General features: G+C 40.7%; 1 protein-coding gene across 11 annotated transcripts in view; it reads right to left on the reverse strand.

Annotated features, from left to right (window-relative positions):
* Nucleotides 1–14,568, reverse strand: part of LIMS1 (LIM zinc finger domain containing 1) — a 157,129-nt gene that overhangs the window by 22,304 nt on the left and 120,257 nt on the right. For 8 of the 11 annotated variants that reach the window (XM_047069440.1, XM_047069445.1, XM_047069447.1 and 5 more), the window contains one exon: nt 3,855–4,014. In XM_047069440.1, the coding sequence (XP_046925396.1) occupies nt 3,855–4,014 (160 nt within the window). Of the gene's footprint in view, nt 1–3,854; nt 4,015–4,890; nt 4,914–8,962; nt 9,160–14,157; nt 14,181–14,568 lie in introns of those variants that run through there. The other 3 variants (XM_047069444.1, XM_047069450.1, XM_047069446.1) reach the window with 3 other exon arrangements.

Below are 14,568 nucleotides of genomic sequence, written 5' to 3' on the forward strand. Positions count from 1 at the left end.
TTCTTTCATCCACCACTCTGGACAATGTTCATGAAATGAGCAATAGGTAAATGAGTAAAGACTCTGAAGGATAGCCTGCAATGTTTATATTAGAAAATGTGTTCCCTGGGTCCTAGTGGGAATCTTAGCATTTTATCTTGCCATCTGTACAATCCAAGTACTGTATACATACCATTGTATTTATTAAGCACCTAGTAGTCATCAAATACTGCATAACAAACTATAGAGATACTGAATCAATGAGAACAGTCCTTGCACCCAAGGTATTCAATGTAATAAATTGTGAAATGCCGTCTTTACTAAAGGTATAAACAAAGTGCTGTGTGTCATCAGAGAAGACAACTGAAATGAGACAGGTGTGAGTGGCCTGAAAACATGACTAATGTGGTCTTGTAAATAAAAACACCCCAGGTACAGCAGTCATTGATGACAGAAGCTATGGAGCACAAGAAGCACTGAGACAGACCTTATATTTTTTAGCAGTGATAGATTACAGCCTCAATGGCAAACTTTTAAGTTCACTTACTGAACCACATAAGCTGGTGGGTTGGAATTCACCCTGCATAAAGGAGCCAGTGCAGTTAATAATCCTGGTTGCTGCTAAAACAGTCTTAAGAGGAGCTGCAAATGAGCCAGAAATAGCTGAGCTCAATCAGCTTACCTCCAGACAAACATCCTCATGAATGGGTAGGAAACAGTAGTGTAATAGTAGACTTGCCTTTGGGGCCAAAGGGAGGAGCATCCTGGCCATCTGATCCCAAATATCAGAAGTTACACAGCATAAAGTGAATCCCATTTTCAAGGGGAAGAACTAATCCTACAGAGAAAAGACTAGGGATGGTGGAAATAAGGGAAGGTTGATGTTTTAATAATAAGACAAAAGCAATACAAAGCTGTAGAGTAGAAAGGACACATTTGCTATTATTACCAAGATTGAAGTCCATACTTTGTGCCTCAAATGGAAAGCAAGCCAGGTAAATTTTTAAGCTTGCTTTTCAATAACTGAAAATGAAGATTATTTCTTGGAAGCCCTGGATAGCTTTTTCTCGGATATCATTCAACCAAAAAGAAAGGCCAGATTTTCTACATGCAGATTTACAAATCCCTGGCCTTGGAAAAGGGGTTTTAATTTTAAGTGTAGCTAAAACAGCAATCTTCCTCAGGACCCAAGGGACCTTAAGCTGGGCAACAGCCCATTCATAGACTAGTTCTGTGTATTCATAACATTCTGGAATAATATCAGATGGACCCAGGAAGCATATTTATAGTCCAGAAGTAAAGAGGAGTGAGGTGTGGGCAGGAGGACAAGTGTGAGTCATGCTTTATTCTGTCCCACTGAAAGCTCTCACAGAGCCTCCCCTCTGACTAAGCACAAGTGGCCTGACAGCTGACAGAACACAGATGCGGAACCAGGACCTTAGGAGGTGACAGTGCCTGACAACAATTATTAATTCCAAAGTGCCAGGTGAATGGACCATATAATATTGAATTAATGTTTGGAAAAACTGACCCTGCCTTTCCCTTTTGGATCCTTCTCTTCCTCCTCTGGACTCTCTCCTAAGGTTTTTGCCATAACTAACCATTTCAATAAAAATATCTAGATTTGAGGGGCATCTGGGTGACTCAGTCGATTGGGCATCCAACTCTGGATTTGTTTGGCTTAGGTCATGATCCCAGCATCATGGGATCAAGCCCCACATCAGGTTCTGTGCTGAGCGTGGAGTCTGCTAAAGATTCTTTCTTTCTGCCCATCCCTGCCCCTTCCCCTCTCCTGCTCTCGTGCTCTCTCTCTTGACTTAAAAAACAAACAAAAAAAACCCTTAGATCTGAAAAGAATATGCATGGGAAAGAATACCATATTAGACATTAGGAGACCAAACTAGGTTCTAATCCCATTCACATCACAGACCTACTGTGTTATAGCAACACTTCAACATCTTTGGGCCTCAAGGGGGGAAAAAAAAGTAGGGGTAAGGTTGGGACTGACAGAGTATGAAGACTCATGTTTCCTCAAGAGGCAGACACTTGGCTCTCTTTAAGTGACCTCCTTCCTTGCCAGAGTCCTGGCACACCTCTACTGTGCTGACCTGAGCCAGAGTCCCAGCACACCCCCACTGTGCTGACCTGAGAACCTGAGTGTTCCATCAAGACCACGGAAGCAGGTCCTTTTCCTTTTACTACAACTGAGGACTGCCCTCCCTCCTGCCCCTGCTCCCTTTCTCTCCCTGTTGCCTAGACCCCTAGCGATTTCCTTTTCTTCTTCAGAAATCTAGCTGCCGTTCTCCTCATTACCACTGGCAGCTTCACCCACAACCTCAGGAAGGGATCTGTTACCCTGATGCCAAGAAGCACAGTCCCTGCTCTAGCTGCCTCCTTGGTCTTCCCTCCTACTACACCTCTTCTCACTGTCACTTGCCATTCCCAGCCCAAAGCCATCACATTTGACAGAAAAAGAGATTCCCACTGCCCAGGGAAGGAGTTTGGAAGAATGAAGGAAAAGAAAACAAGAATCTCTTCCTGTTGCTAGGGTTTTTATTGTGGGGAATATAGTTTCTGGGATACAGCAGGAGCTCAAATATGTGTTCTAATCAAAACTCTTTTTTTTTTTTTTTTTTTTTTTAAAGACAGAGCACGAGCAGGGGAGGAAGAGAGAGAGAAAGATAGAATCCAAGCAGGCTCTGCAGGGTCAGCACAGAGCCTGATGTGGGGCTTGAACTCATGAAACCATGAGATCGTGACACTTAACCAACTGAACCCCCCCCCTCCTCCCAGATGCCCCTCTAATCAAAACTCTTAAAGCTTTCCCCAGAGTTATGTTACTATAGACAGGGCAGTTCTGCATGTCATGTGCATATGATGGGATAAATAGCTTTTCTGCAGGCTGGCCTGGAAACCTCCCTCTCAGGAGGCGTTATTTCCATGGGAAAATGCCATCTGAGTGGCAAACAACTGACTTACTAATAACCACTAAAAATTACCTTTCCTTCCTCAGGAATGGCTTTTAAAACAGGGAAATTAAAAAATGTGCTAGGCAAAGAAGAAATCAAAGAGCAGCTGTCTCTGGCTATAACATAATTCTATGTACAGATATTATCACAGAGAGACATGCATATGAATAACACACACATATAAATATGTAAGGAGTAAGCTGGTAAAAGTGCACTATCTAACTGGTCACACACACACACAACCACTCTCATCTTTGTTAACAACATGGGCTTGGCCTCTGTAGACTACTCCCAAAAGCAGACATATTCTGTGAGTAGGGGCTTTTAGCAATGGTAAGAAGAAATCCAAGTGTAGACACCACAGGGTAACACACGAGAATCAGGAGCAAGAATTTGGAAAAGAAGATACATAGAAGAGCTTAATATGGACAGGATATCCCTCCAAAATATCCAAATAAGATCCTTCTTAGAGAATAAATGCATGGAAGCTCCTACTGATTGTTTGAAAGGTAGGTAACAGATACCCTGCCTTAGAGAGGATGTTTCATGGTGCTCTGAGTTGGGGAAAGACAGAGGCAGGAATCAGGAAGGTATGTGTAGGGGGCAAGCAAATCAGAAAACCTGCGGCTAAAACTTACAAAAGGGCTCTGTCTGCTGAGCTGAAGTGCACAGATCTGATGGGTCGAGTCACAAGGCACCAAGGGTTCTGGCATAGGAAGGTGAAATGAACAGTACAAGTTGGTGGGTCTGTCAGGGCATTCCACACAGAAGCCATCACTGACCTGACAGGTACCAAAATACCTGGTACTTCAAAACCATCTTCATACTGAAATTTAAACCGAAGAAGGATGCCTCAAAACAAGGTGGAGTGGGAAGGGAACGTTGCTTCTGTCCAGGCTGACTCACCTCATAAAAGAGTCCTTCTGGGAACTGCTGGAAACACTGGGCACACACGAAGCACTGCTCGTGGTACAGCTCCCCGTTACTGTTTACTATCTTCTCGGCGGGCGCAAAGCCCCCCTTGCAGCGCTCACAGGTGGCATTGGCCAGGGCATTGGCCATGTTGCTGTAATACACAAAGGACAGAAGTCACAGACTGTCTACCTTTTCTTAAACTTAAGACTAAACAACATAAAGGACTAAGGAGAAAATTCTATCTGATGACAAAAATCATATTGTAGCCCTAAAGCCCAATTTCTTGTGTCTTAAGTACTCAACTCAAACTGTTCCCCATCTCTTTGCCTTAGCATCTTAGGTGCTGAAAGGGTCTCTTGCTTGGAATCTGTTTTTAATATTGCTGACATTCCTCTTGCTAAATATACTGTAAGAGGGTGCCTGCTACCTGTGAGGAACTAGGGATAGAGATTAAAGTCAAGAGTTGCTCTTGAGAGAGCTTAAGGTTATAGCTTCCTAAGTAGCCTAATTAAAATATCCACAGGTCACCATCTCAAAGCCAGTTTTTCACCCTTCTGAGAACAGAATCTAAACTGCATGTCAACTGAATGCCATGTCCTAGGCTGGACACAGGTTATCCCTTTGGTTATATCCTGCTGAAGGCAACTGCTACAGTAGCTCTTAAAACCAGCCAGAGTGCCATGGTCCTGTAATCTCATTAGTAAGACAAGTATTAGGCTCTGGCATTATAAGCTGTATCTTAAAGTCACAGCATTGTCCATTATGAAGATCATCTGACAGACATGACACAGGGAGGTTCAGGGAGGTAGAATGACCTATCCAACTTCACAAGTCTCAGTAGTTAATGGAAGATACAGGACCAGAATCCAGGGCCCCCATTCATAAAATCACAACCAGATTATAGTATCAATTTCAAAAATCCGAGAATATGTGATAGGGACACCATCACGCTTTACATATTAGGCAGTCAAGTGACCACTGAAGAGCCCAGTGACCCGATCTCTCCCTTGCAGTCATTCCACTGTACCTTGAAGCATATAGGAAGAACTCTATAAAGGGTTCCAGGCCCTATTTAACCACTGTGTATTTGGGGGCGTCTGGCTGGCTCAGTCGAAGGAGTGTGCAACTCTTGATCGTGGTGTCGTGAGTTCAAGCCCCATGTTGGGGGTAGAGATTACTTAAATAAACTTAAAAAAAAAAAAAAAAAAAGAAAAACTGCTTTGTTTTAAAAGGCCATGAAGTGAGGAATGTCCCCTAACCAGAGCAGTCATTGGCCAAACTGTCCTTCACAATTTGGCAAGTTTATTTTCAGATGCCCACTCAGAGCACAAGCTCTACCTGTGTGTCTAGGTCCCTGGTGCAGCCTGTAACCACCCAGATATTGAATCAATCCACCTGGTAAAGATACTGCTGACATTCTCCAGAATCTTCACAACCACCCTGCGAGGCAGGTGAGGAGTCTTCATTTTACAGATTAATAACTGCCTTGTCCCCAGCCGGTTTCTAAGTTTTGCCGTTTCCTTAGCAGAAAGGCTCACACATATGTTGTCTCACCTCCACCCCACCCCAGTGGAAGAGAACTTTGCCTTCTTGCCCCAAATGTTTCAAAGAACAGTATTCCTATTTTGTAGCCTTGCCATAACTAACCTCATGCAGAAGTACCATGTTCATAACCGCATACCAATCAAAACTCAACTTTACTTAATAGGCTTAAATATAAAATTAAAACATCACAAAAAAAGAAAACAAAGGAACGCCTGGGTGGCTCTGTCAGTTAGGTAACTGACTTGGTTTCGGCTCAAGTCATGATCTCATGGGTTTGTGAGATTGAGCCCCACATGGGGCTCTGCACTAAGCATCATATAGCCTGATTGGGATTGTCTCTCCCCCTTCTCTCTGACTCTCCCTGCTTGCATGCAACTTGCATACACTCTCTCAATAAATAGATAGATAGATAGATAAATAAATAAAATCTAAAAAAAGGAAAAGAAAAAAAAAGGAAGACAGGCAGCCTCACTGCTTGGCAAACCTAGCCTAAGTTATCACATTAAAACAAATTTTCTACTTTGTCATTTCAAAATTACTGTTGGTTAGGGAGAAAAATCTTCACATTCCCTTCTTACTGGGTTTTGCCGTAAGCTAGATGAATTACAACAATTTTAATAAAGCCCTTGGAAAGGTTTGTGTTTGTCCTTTCTCCTGACCAAAATCCACAGGTGTCCCTAGATGAAGGATGGGAAGCCCGCACCTGCCCCCATAATTCTTAATATCGTTTAGAAGATAAAATTTAAAAAAGTATGTAACTTTGGAAGCCAGAAGATGCTACTCAAAGACAAAGTGTCATTATTAATTTTCAACCCCCTCAAAAGGTTCACTCAATCCTTATAATTTTAAAAGAACTCCTAAAAAGCAGGAAGTGCAGAACATTCTGGAATGTCCTGATCCATTATTATCTTGGTTCTTAAAGTACAGGGGTCACTGTGACCCTTTTAGGGGTTCAAAAACTCCCTTCCTTTTTCAACTATATCTCTATGGGAAGCATATTTTCTTTATATACATTAGCGACATATTACAATAGGATAAACACAGAATCAGAACTGAGAAACTGTCTTAGACAGTCACTAATGAGATTTGCAAAAATGTAATTCAATGCCATTTTTCCCACCAAGCTTTTGTCATTTGAAAACAGTTATTTTTCATAAAAATTAATATCAATAGTTATTAGTATTAACATGTAATGGGTTTATTGTTTTTTAGATTAATAAATATTTTGTTCTCAGTTTTATTTTCAAAAACAGTAAATATCGCTAAGCAAAAGCTCTTTGGGGAACTCAATAATTTTTTTTTCATTTTTTAAAACATTTTATTTATTTTTGCAAGACAGAGAGATAGAGCATGGACAGAAGAGGGGCAGAGAAAGAAGGAGACACAGAATCTGAAGCAGGCTCCAGGCTCCAAGCTGTCCGCACAGAGCCCGATGTGAGGCTTGAACCCATGAACCATGAGATCCTGACCTGAGCCGATGCTTAACTTACTGAGCCACCCAGGAGCCCTGGGGGACCTCAACAATTTTTAAGAGTGTAAAGCAGTCCCAAGACCAAAGCATTTATCACCTGTTTACTACTCATTATACTAAACACTGGTTATAGTCAAATTCAAATACTCAAATAGAATTAGAAAATAGGTTGACCCATTATAAAAACAAATACATAGTTTCCCACACACAGGAAAAATAAACTAGTTGTAGCCATAATGTAATGTGTATTTTTGAAGAGGTATTCCTTTTAATAACAAGCAGGATAAGGAAACAGAACCTTAGAGGAAACTTTCAGAACAAAAGCCCCAATAATCTCACCCAGCTACTGAACTGTTTACATTTCCTTTTCCTCTCCTGTTTTTGACCCTCTGGCAGTATTTATTCAATGGACTATTTTTTAGAGCAGTTTTTGGTTCACAGCAAAACTAGCAGAAAGTGTAAAGAGTTCCCATTCACCCCCACATCCGAGCCTCCCCTGCTACCAACACCCCCACCAAAGAGGTAGTACTTCGTTACAACTAATGAACCTACAGTGACCTGTGTATTTTTTTTACAGTTGTTTTTATCTTTAACACTACTATGATAGAAGTTACATTTTATTTTATTATTTTTATTATTTTTAGTTCAGGTAATTATTTATTTATTTATTTATTTATTTACTTACTTACTTATTTATTCAATTTAAATTCAAGTTAGTTAACATATCATGTAGCATTGGTTTCAGGAGTAGAACCCAGTGACTCATCACTTAAAACATACAACACTGAGTGCTCATCCCAACAAGTGCCCTCCTTAATCCCCATCACCCATTTGACACATCCTCTCACCCCCTTCCCCTCCAGCAACCCTCAGTTTGTTCTCTCTATTTCAGAGTCTCTTATGGTTTGCCTCCCTCTCTACATTTTAAAAGTTATGAATGATAGTTATAACTGTCATCAGGCTAGAAATAATTACTTGGCTGATTTTTCAAAAAGGGATTTATGCTAAGAAGTGTTGATGACAAAGAATATATATGTTGGGAAGTATCTTTACATCTGGCCAGTCATAACTGATTGTTATGTCAGTCATAACTGACCCACTTCCACAAATTAGCTGCACACAGAAAACTTGGCATCATTGAGCTTTTTGTTTTTCTTTTGTCTTATTGATCAAAGTATGGGAAAAAATTTTCTGGCATTAAAATGAAAAACAAATTTGTAAATCCAAAAAGCATCTTGAAAGTCCATGAAGCATTTTGGTTACAGAATAATTATAATTGCCCAATTATACTTAAACAGAACTCTTTATAAGTTGTGAAAAATAAATGACATCTGTTACAATACCACACAGAATGGGTTCATGGAAATAGAGAATCAGGTCAGTTAAATTCTCCTTAACTCTTAATTGACAAATTGGGAATCTGCAATAATTCGAAGCTTCCGACTTTACATGAGTGGTCTAAATAATACTAAATACTACTCTGCACTATTTTTTTTATTGTTTGCTAAAATCCACTTAATGACATGAATTAGACTAACTTTTTAGAGTTAATGGCACACACACACACACACACACACACACGCAGGTTACACAACATTCTTATTTATTCATTCAGTCCCTTTGAAACAGTATTAAACCCAGTTAGCCTACTTCAAACTGCTTTGTTAAACCTAACAAAAATGTGCATCCTTATTAACAGTCTGTAGTTCAGTTTTTACTGTTCCCCTCAACTGACCCCTTATGTGTAGGAAGTTTTAGAGCATACAATTTTTCTATTATAAATCCTGACAGCAAAAACTCTAAATCTCCCTCTTGGACTACATAATGAAAATGTACTATTATCAGGAACCTACTGAAGACAAAGATGTTACTACTATTACTTTAAAGGCAGCGTTTTTGTTCACTTCTGCATTTCATCTGGTGGATTCTTGCCTGCTGGAATACACCCCCAGCCCCTCCATCACCCTAGAATGCCCCTGCTAAAAGTCGAGGAAATAAAACCATCAATAGCTAGTGAACTCGAAACCCAAGATGGCTAGATCTGGAAGAGGGGAGCTCCTCTCCCAGGAGAAGAGACACTTACAATTTCGCATAAAAGTCACAAAACTCCTTGTAGACCTTTACGTCACTGTGCCTGCGCTGCAGTTTGGACACAGCCCTCTCGTCTTCATTGCCATTAGCCTGGTGGACATTGTTAAGAGCTGTCTGGGGGATTTCTTCATTCTCTGGGATAACATAGGGGCACACCCTGCCCGGGAACGCCATCCGTGGGTGCTTGAGAGCCCCAAACCCAGGGCAGAGAGTAGCAGGCAGGGACAGAGAAACAATTTCCAGGCCTCCCCTGTTTCCCTGCCAGGGTCACTCCCACTGTTCCCACAGACGTCAGCCCTGCGTTTGCCAGGATCATTCCTAGCCTTTCATGTTAAGAGCTCCAGCAGCAAAGCAGTCAGTTGGTGTGCCAGTCCTGATTTACTGAGGCATTTCTGGAAGCTCCAGAAAACATTCCACAAAGCAGTGACAGTCTTTGCTGGAACAATCTTCCTGATGGACTGTGTCTGTAAACACTGCTATGGAAGGAAGAACTGCTTGGCAGGGTCCGAGAGAAACAAACATCCATGTGTCCTGGGGAATCTGTCACCAGGCATCAACCACACAAACACTGTGCTTCTTGTAAAACATCCCCAGATATTCTGTTCCTAAACAAGCTCCCCACTGAGGCCAAATGCAGCTGGCACACTCTATGGGGCGTTGTAATGCCCAGGGCATGCTTGCCAGCTATACCCACGGTTGCCGTCCCCCAGGGGTCTGTGAGTCCCTGAGATTTGGAGCTACTTTGGACTTTCATTGATCCTAGTACTTGGTACATAGCAAGAGTTGGATGATGTGTTCAATGAATGGACACAAGAAGAAATAGGAAAGCGCTAGAGTCTAGTTAGAAACCCCCAGCTAATCCTAGCCTTTATCATGGTTAAGGATGCTGCTGGCATTCCTGCAATAGTCAGTCTACAGTACTGTTGTCTTGTAGCAGTGCTACAGATGAGGAGGATGATGATGAAGGCCACGGGCAATAGAGGGGCTCAGAACCTTTCTCCAGGCCCATTCCTCTGAGACCTAGGTGCTCGATTTCTCACCAAAATCAAGGTACCAAGGGCCACTTAAGAAAGAAAAGCTAGAGAGTAGGTAAAAGGTACACTGACCAACAGAGGTCACACTAGAGATGAGAGCCATGAAAGCATCAGCAAACAGACACAATGCAGCTGAGACTCCCAAATAATAACAATAAATAATGCTACCTAAGCATTTGTAAGTACTATCACATCCCTATAAGGTAGGTATTATTTACAGATGAGGAACTGAGGTGTAAGGAGGCTGAATAACTAATTAAGTACATGGGAGAGTCAAGATTTAAATCTAAGTAACCTTATTCTAGAGCCTATGTTGTCAACTACCATGTCAGAAAACATATTCACTGGAGAGCAAAATAAGTTAACTACAAAAGATTTAAGTAGTGAACACAAAATGACACAGAAGCAGAAAATGAGATCTAGTCTTCCCACTTTGAAACCCAATGAATGATCTCAGAGCACAGGTCAGAAATTTAAAGGCTGTGGGGCTATGGATCCTGCTCAGACCCCAAGCCTGTGGCTGATGGAGTAAGAGACTCACCCTTTTTTTTTAAGTAGGCTTCACACCCAGTGCTGAGCCCAGTGCAGGGCTTGAACTCATGACTCTGAGATCAAGACAGCTGATATCAAGAGTTGGACACTTAACCAACTGAGCCATGCAGGCATCCCAAGACTCACCATTTTTAAAGAGGAAAGAAACAGCCTCATGGTTTAACATGTATAAAACATGTAGTTTTTTAACTTTATCACGACCACGTAGAATAGAGGAGGCAGCAGGCATGAACACACACACACACACACACACACACACACACACACACACACACACTGACTCTGAGACTAGAAACACAATGCCACTGAATTAGGGGTAGCACAATAGAAAGAGGGGAACCATGCCTCCTGCCCAGAATACTTCTTCCCTCTTAACCTGATTATCTTCTATTTACATTTCTACTTTATCTAAGACACTCCTAAAAATCAATCTTTATTTTAATTATCTTTAAACTTTTCTATCTCAGTTTACTGGGACCAAGTCCACAAACACGGGGATTTGCCCTCCTCAGGAAAAAGATTCTAGACAATGGCTTAATGGTCAAAAAGAAGGAAGGGGGCCCCACTGCCACTGTGTTCTCAACAATAATCCTTCCACTTTGCCAATTTACAACTAGTGTTCAGAGTTAATTTTTCCTGCATAAATAATAAATAAGAATCACCTTCTTAGCTTAAGAGACCTGCTTAAAGTCACACAGCTAGCAAGTGGAAGATCCCAAATTCAAATCCAGACATCTGCCTCCAATGTTGCTGTTTGTTTTTTACCTCTACATAAAATCTATCCTGTGGCCAACAGACACATGAAAAGGTCTCAACATCACTAATAATAAGGGAAAGGCAAATCAAAATCACAGTATCACCTCATACCTGTCAGAAATGGCTAAAACAAAAGACATAAACACTAATTTGAAAAGACATATGCACACCTATGTTCACTGCAGCATTATTTACAATAGCCAAGATATGGACATATCCTAAGTGTCCACTGACAGATGAATGGATAAAGAAGATGTGGTATAAAAAAAAAAAAGATGTGGTATATATACACATACATATACATATACATACAGTGGAATATTACTCAGCCATAGAAAAGAATGAGATCTTGCCATTTGCAACAACCTGGATGGACCTAGGGGGTATTATGCTAAGTGAAATAAGTCAGGGAAAGAGAAATACTATATAATGTCATTTATAAGTGGAATCTAAAGCCAAACAAAACAAATGAACAAAGAAACAAAAGCAGAAACAGACCCATAAATATAGAGAACTGATGGTTGCTAAATGGGAGTGTGTGTGTGTGTGTGTGTGTGTGTGTGTGTGTGTTGGGAGGGGGGATGGGTAAAAAAGGTGAAGAGGAGTGGGAGGTACAGGCTTCCAGTTACGGGACAAGTAAGTCACAGGGATAAAAGCTATGACACAGGGAATATAGTCAGTGGTATTATAATAGTCTTATATAGTAACAAATGGTAGCTATGCTTGTGGTGAGCATAGCACAGCTTATAGAGTTGTAAAATCATGATGCTGTACACCCAGAACTAATATAATAGTGTCAACTATACTTCATCAAAAAATATATATATACACACATACACATACCAAAACCAAAATACATAAGCTAAAACTATAAAACTTCTTGCATAAAATATAGGACAGTTATATAACAAATTTAAAACAATTTTTGTTCATGTTTTTATTTTAGGAGTGGGGGGACTGGGGGAGGGGCAGAGAGACAAGGAGAGAGAGAATCCCAAGCAGTCTCTGCACTCTCAGTGGCCTCAGTCTCACAAACCATGAGATCATGACCTGAGCGGAAATCAAGAGCTGGATGCTTAACCTACTAAGCCAAAAAATTTATTTTAAACAGGGGCAACCTGGGTGGCTCATTCGGTTGAGCATCTGACTCTTGATACTGGCTCAGGTCATGATCTCACTGTTGTGGGATGGAGCCCTGCATTGGGGTCTGTGCTGAGTGTGGAGCCTGCTTGGGATTTTCTCTCTCCCTCTCTCTCTGCCCCTCCTCTGCTCGCTCTCTTGCTCTCTCTCTCTCAAAAATAAGCAAACAAAAAATTTTTTAAATGAAATAAAATAAAATCTATACTGTATGGGTGTTTCCAGTAACTGATACATGTGTCTATGTCTAAGGAAAGAAGCTATTAGGCTCTATTTGTTTGTTTTGTTTACAATATGCTTACAGTTCTTAATCCATACTAAGCACAATGATTGCAAATCATGTTCATTTTCCTACCAGAAACATCATTAAATCCAAATATTCTGCCCACTGAGGTAATGCTATTGGTGATACCAACCTAAGGGCAGGACGCTGAAGTAGGTCCTAGAGATTTTCCTTTCCTTCAGTTCAGTTTCCAGGGGATCTGAGGATAAGTTTTCTATGTTCTTTTTATCTCACTTCACATGCTAGAAATGTAACCTCCAGGAATGTAGGAACTTTGTTTTGTTCATGCCTATGCCCCAGCATCATCAAGAGAAGCCACCACTTGGCAGGTGTGTGTAATTATTTGTTGAATGAACTAGGGTTAATAATCCATCTACTTCATCTGGCAAACCATGAAAACAGTGAGACAGCAATTTAGCTACCAGTCTGCTAAACACTTTGAGTCAGAAGGTCTAAAAATGTAACTATCTTATTAACTTCATAAGAATTAATCTTATATTTACTAGACAGAAAAGCAGAACTATGAAAAAAAGCTAATAGTGAACACACACTATTTGGTTCATGAACAGACACAATGAAGACTCTTACCTGCTAAGGAATTAAAGATACTGTGGAAGATCTGCCATCAAGTTCTAACTTTTTATTTTGAAATAATTATAGTCACAGGAAGTTATAAAAATTGTACAGAGAAGTTCTTCATACCCTTTACGTAGTTTCTCCAATGGTTACACTGTATGTGATTACAGTCCAATGTCAAAACCAGGAATCTGACATTAACACAAGGTGTGTATATACATTACATATATGTCATTTTACCACCTGGGCACTGCCCCTAATCAAGAAACAGCACAATACTGTCACCACAAAGATCTCTTTCATATTATCTCTGAGAGTCACACTCACCTTCTCCACACCTTGCCATCTCTTAGCCCTTGGGAACCACTAGTCTGTTTTTCATTACGTCATTATAATTTGGAGAATGTTACTGCTATGGACTGAATGTTTGTGTCCCTCCAAAATTCATATGTTGAAAGCCTAATCCCAAATGTGATGGTATTTGGAGGTGGGACCTTTGGGAGGTAATTAGGATTAAATTAGGTCAAGAGAAGAGCATTAATCCCTCATTATGGGATTAACATCCTTTAAGAAGAGGAAGAGACAGAGATCATTCTCTATCTGCCATGTGAGGATATAGCCAAAGGTAGCAAAATGTGGATGGCTCAGTCGGTTGAGCATCTGACTTTGGCTCAGGTCATGATCTCATGGTTCATGAGTTCAAGCCCAGTGTCAGGCTCTGCTGACAGCTCAGAGCCTGGAGCCTGCTTCAGATTCTGTATCTCCCTCTCTGTCTGCTCCTCCCCAACTTAAGCTCTCTTTGTCTCTCAAAAATAAATAAACATTAAAAAAAAAATTGTGGATCCTCACCAGACACTGGATCTGTTGGTACCTTGATCTTGAACTTCGCAGCCTCCAGACCCTTGGGAAATAAATATTTGTTGTTTAAGCCATACAGTCTATGATATTTTTGTCATAGCCAACCAAACTAAGACAGCTACATGGAATCATAATAGTATGTAACCTTTTAAAGGCTGGCTTTTTGTACTCAGCATAATATCGATCCAAGTTGTTAATATGTATCAACAGTGTGTAACTTTTTATTGCTGTCCATGGTATGGACATACCATAGTTTGTTTAACCATTCACCCAGTGAAGGTTCAGACATCATGTCTGAACATATGGAACTTTTCCTATGTGCTCACAATGCAACAGGCCTAAGGGGTATCTGAGAAGTGCCTGCCAAATGAATAAACAAGTGAATACAAGTCACAGCCTGTT

This window comes from Lynx rufus, unplaced genomic scaffold, assembly GCF_022079265.1.
Source record: "Lynx rufus isolate CCGP_SWC_20201006 ecotype Redwood Valley unplaced genomic scaffold, mLynRuf1.p SCAF_8, whole genome shotgun sequence".
Classification (NCBI taxonomy): Eukaryota; Metazoa; Chordata; class Mammalia; order Carnivora; family Felidae; genus Lynx; species Lynx rufus.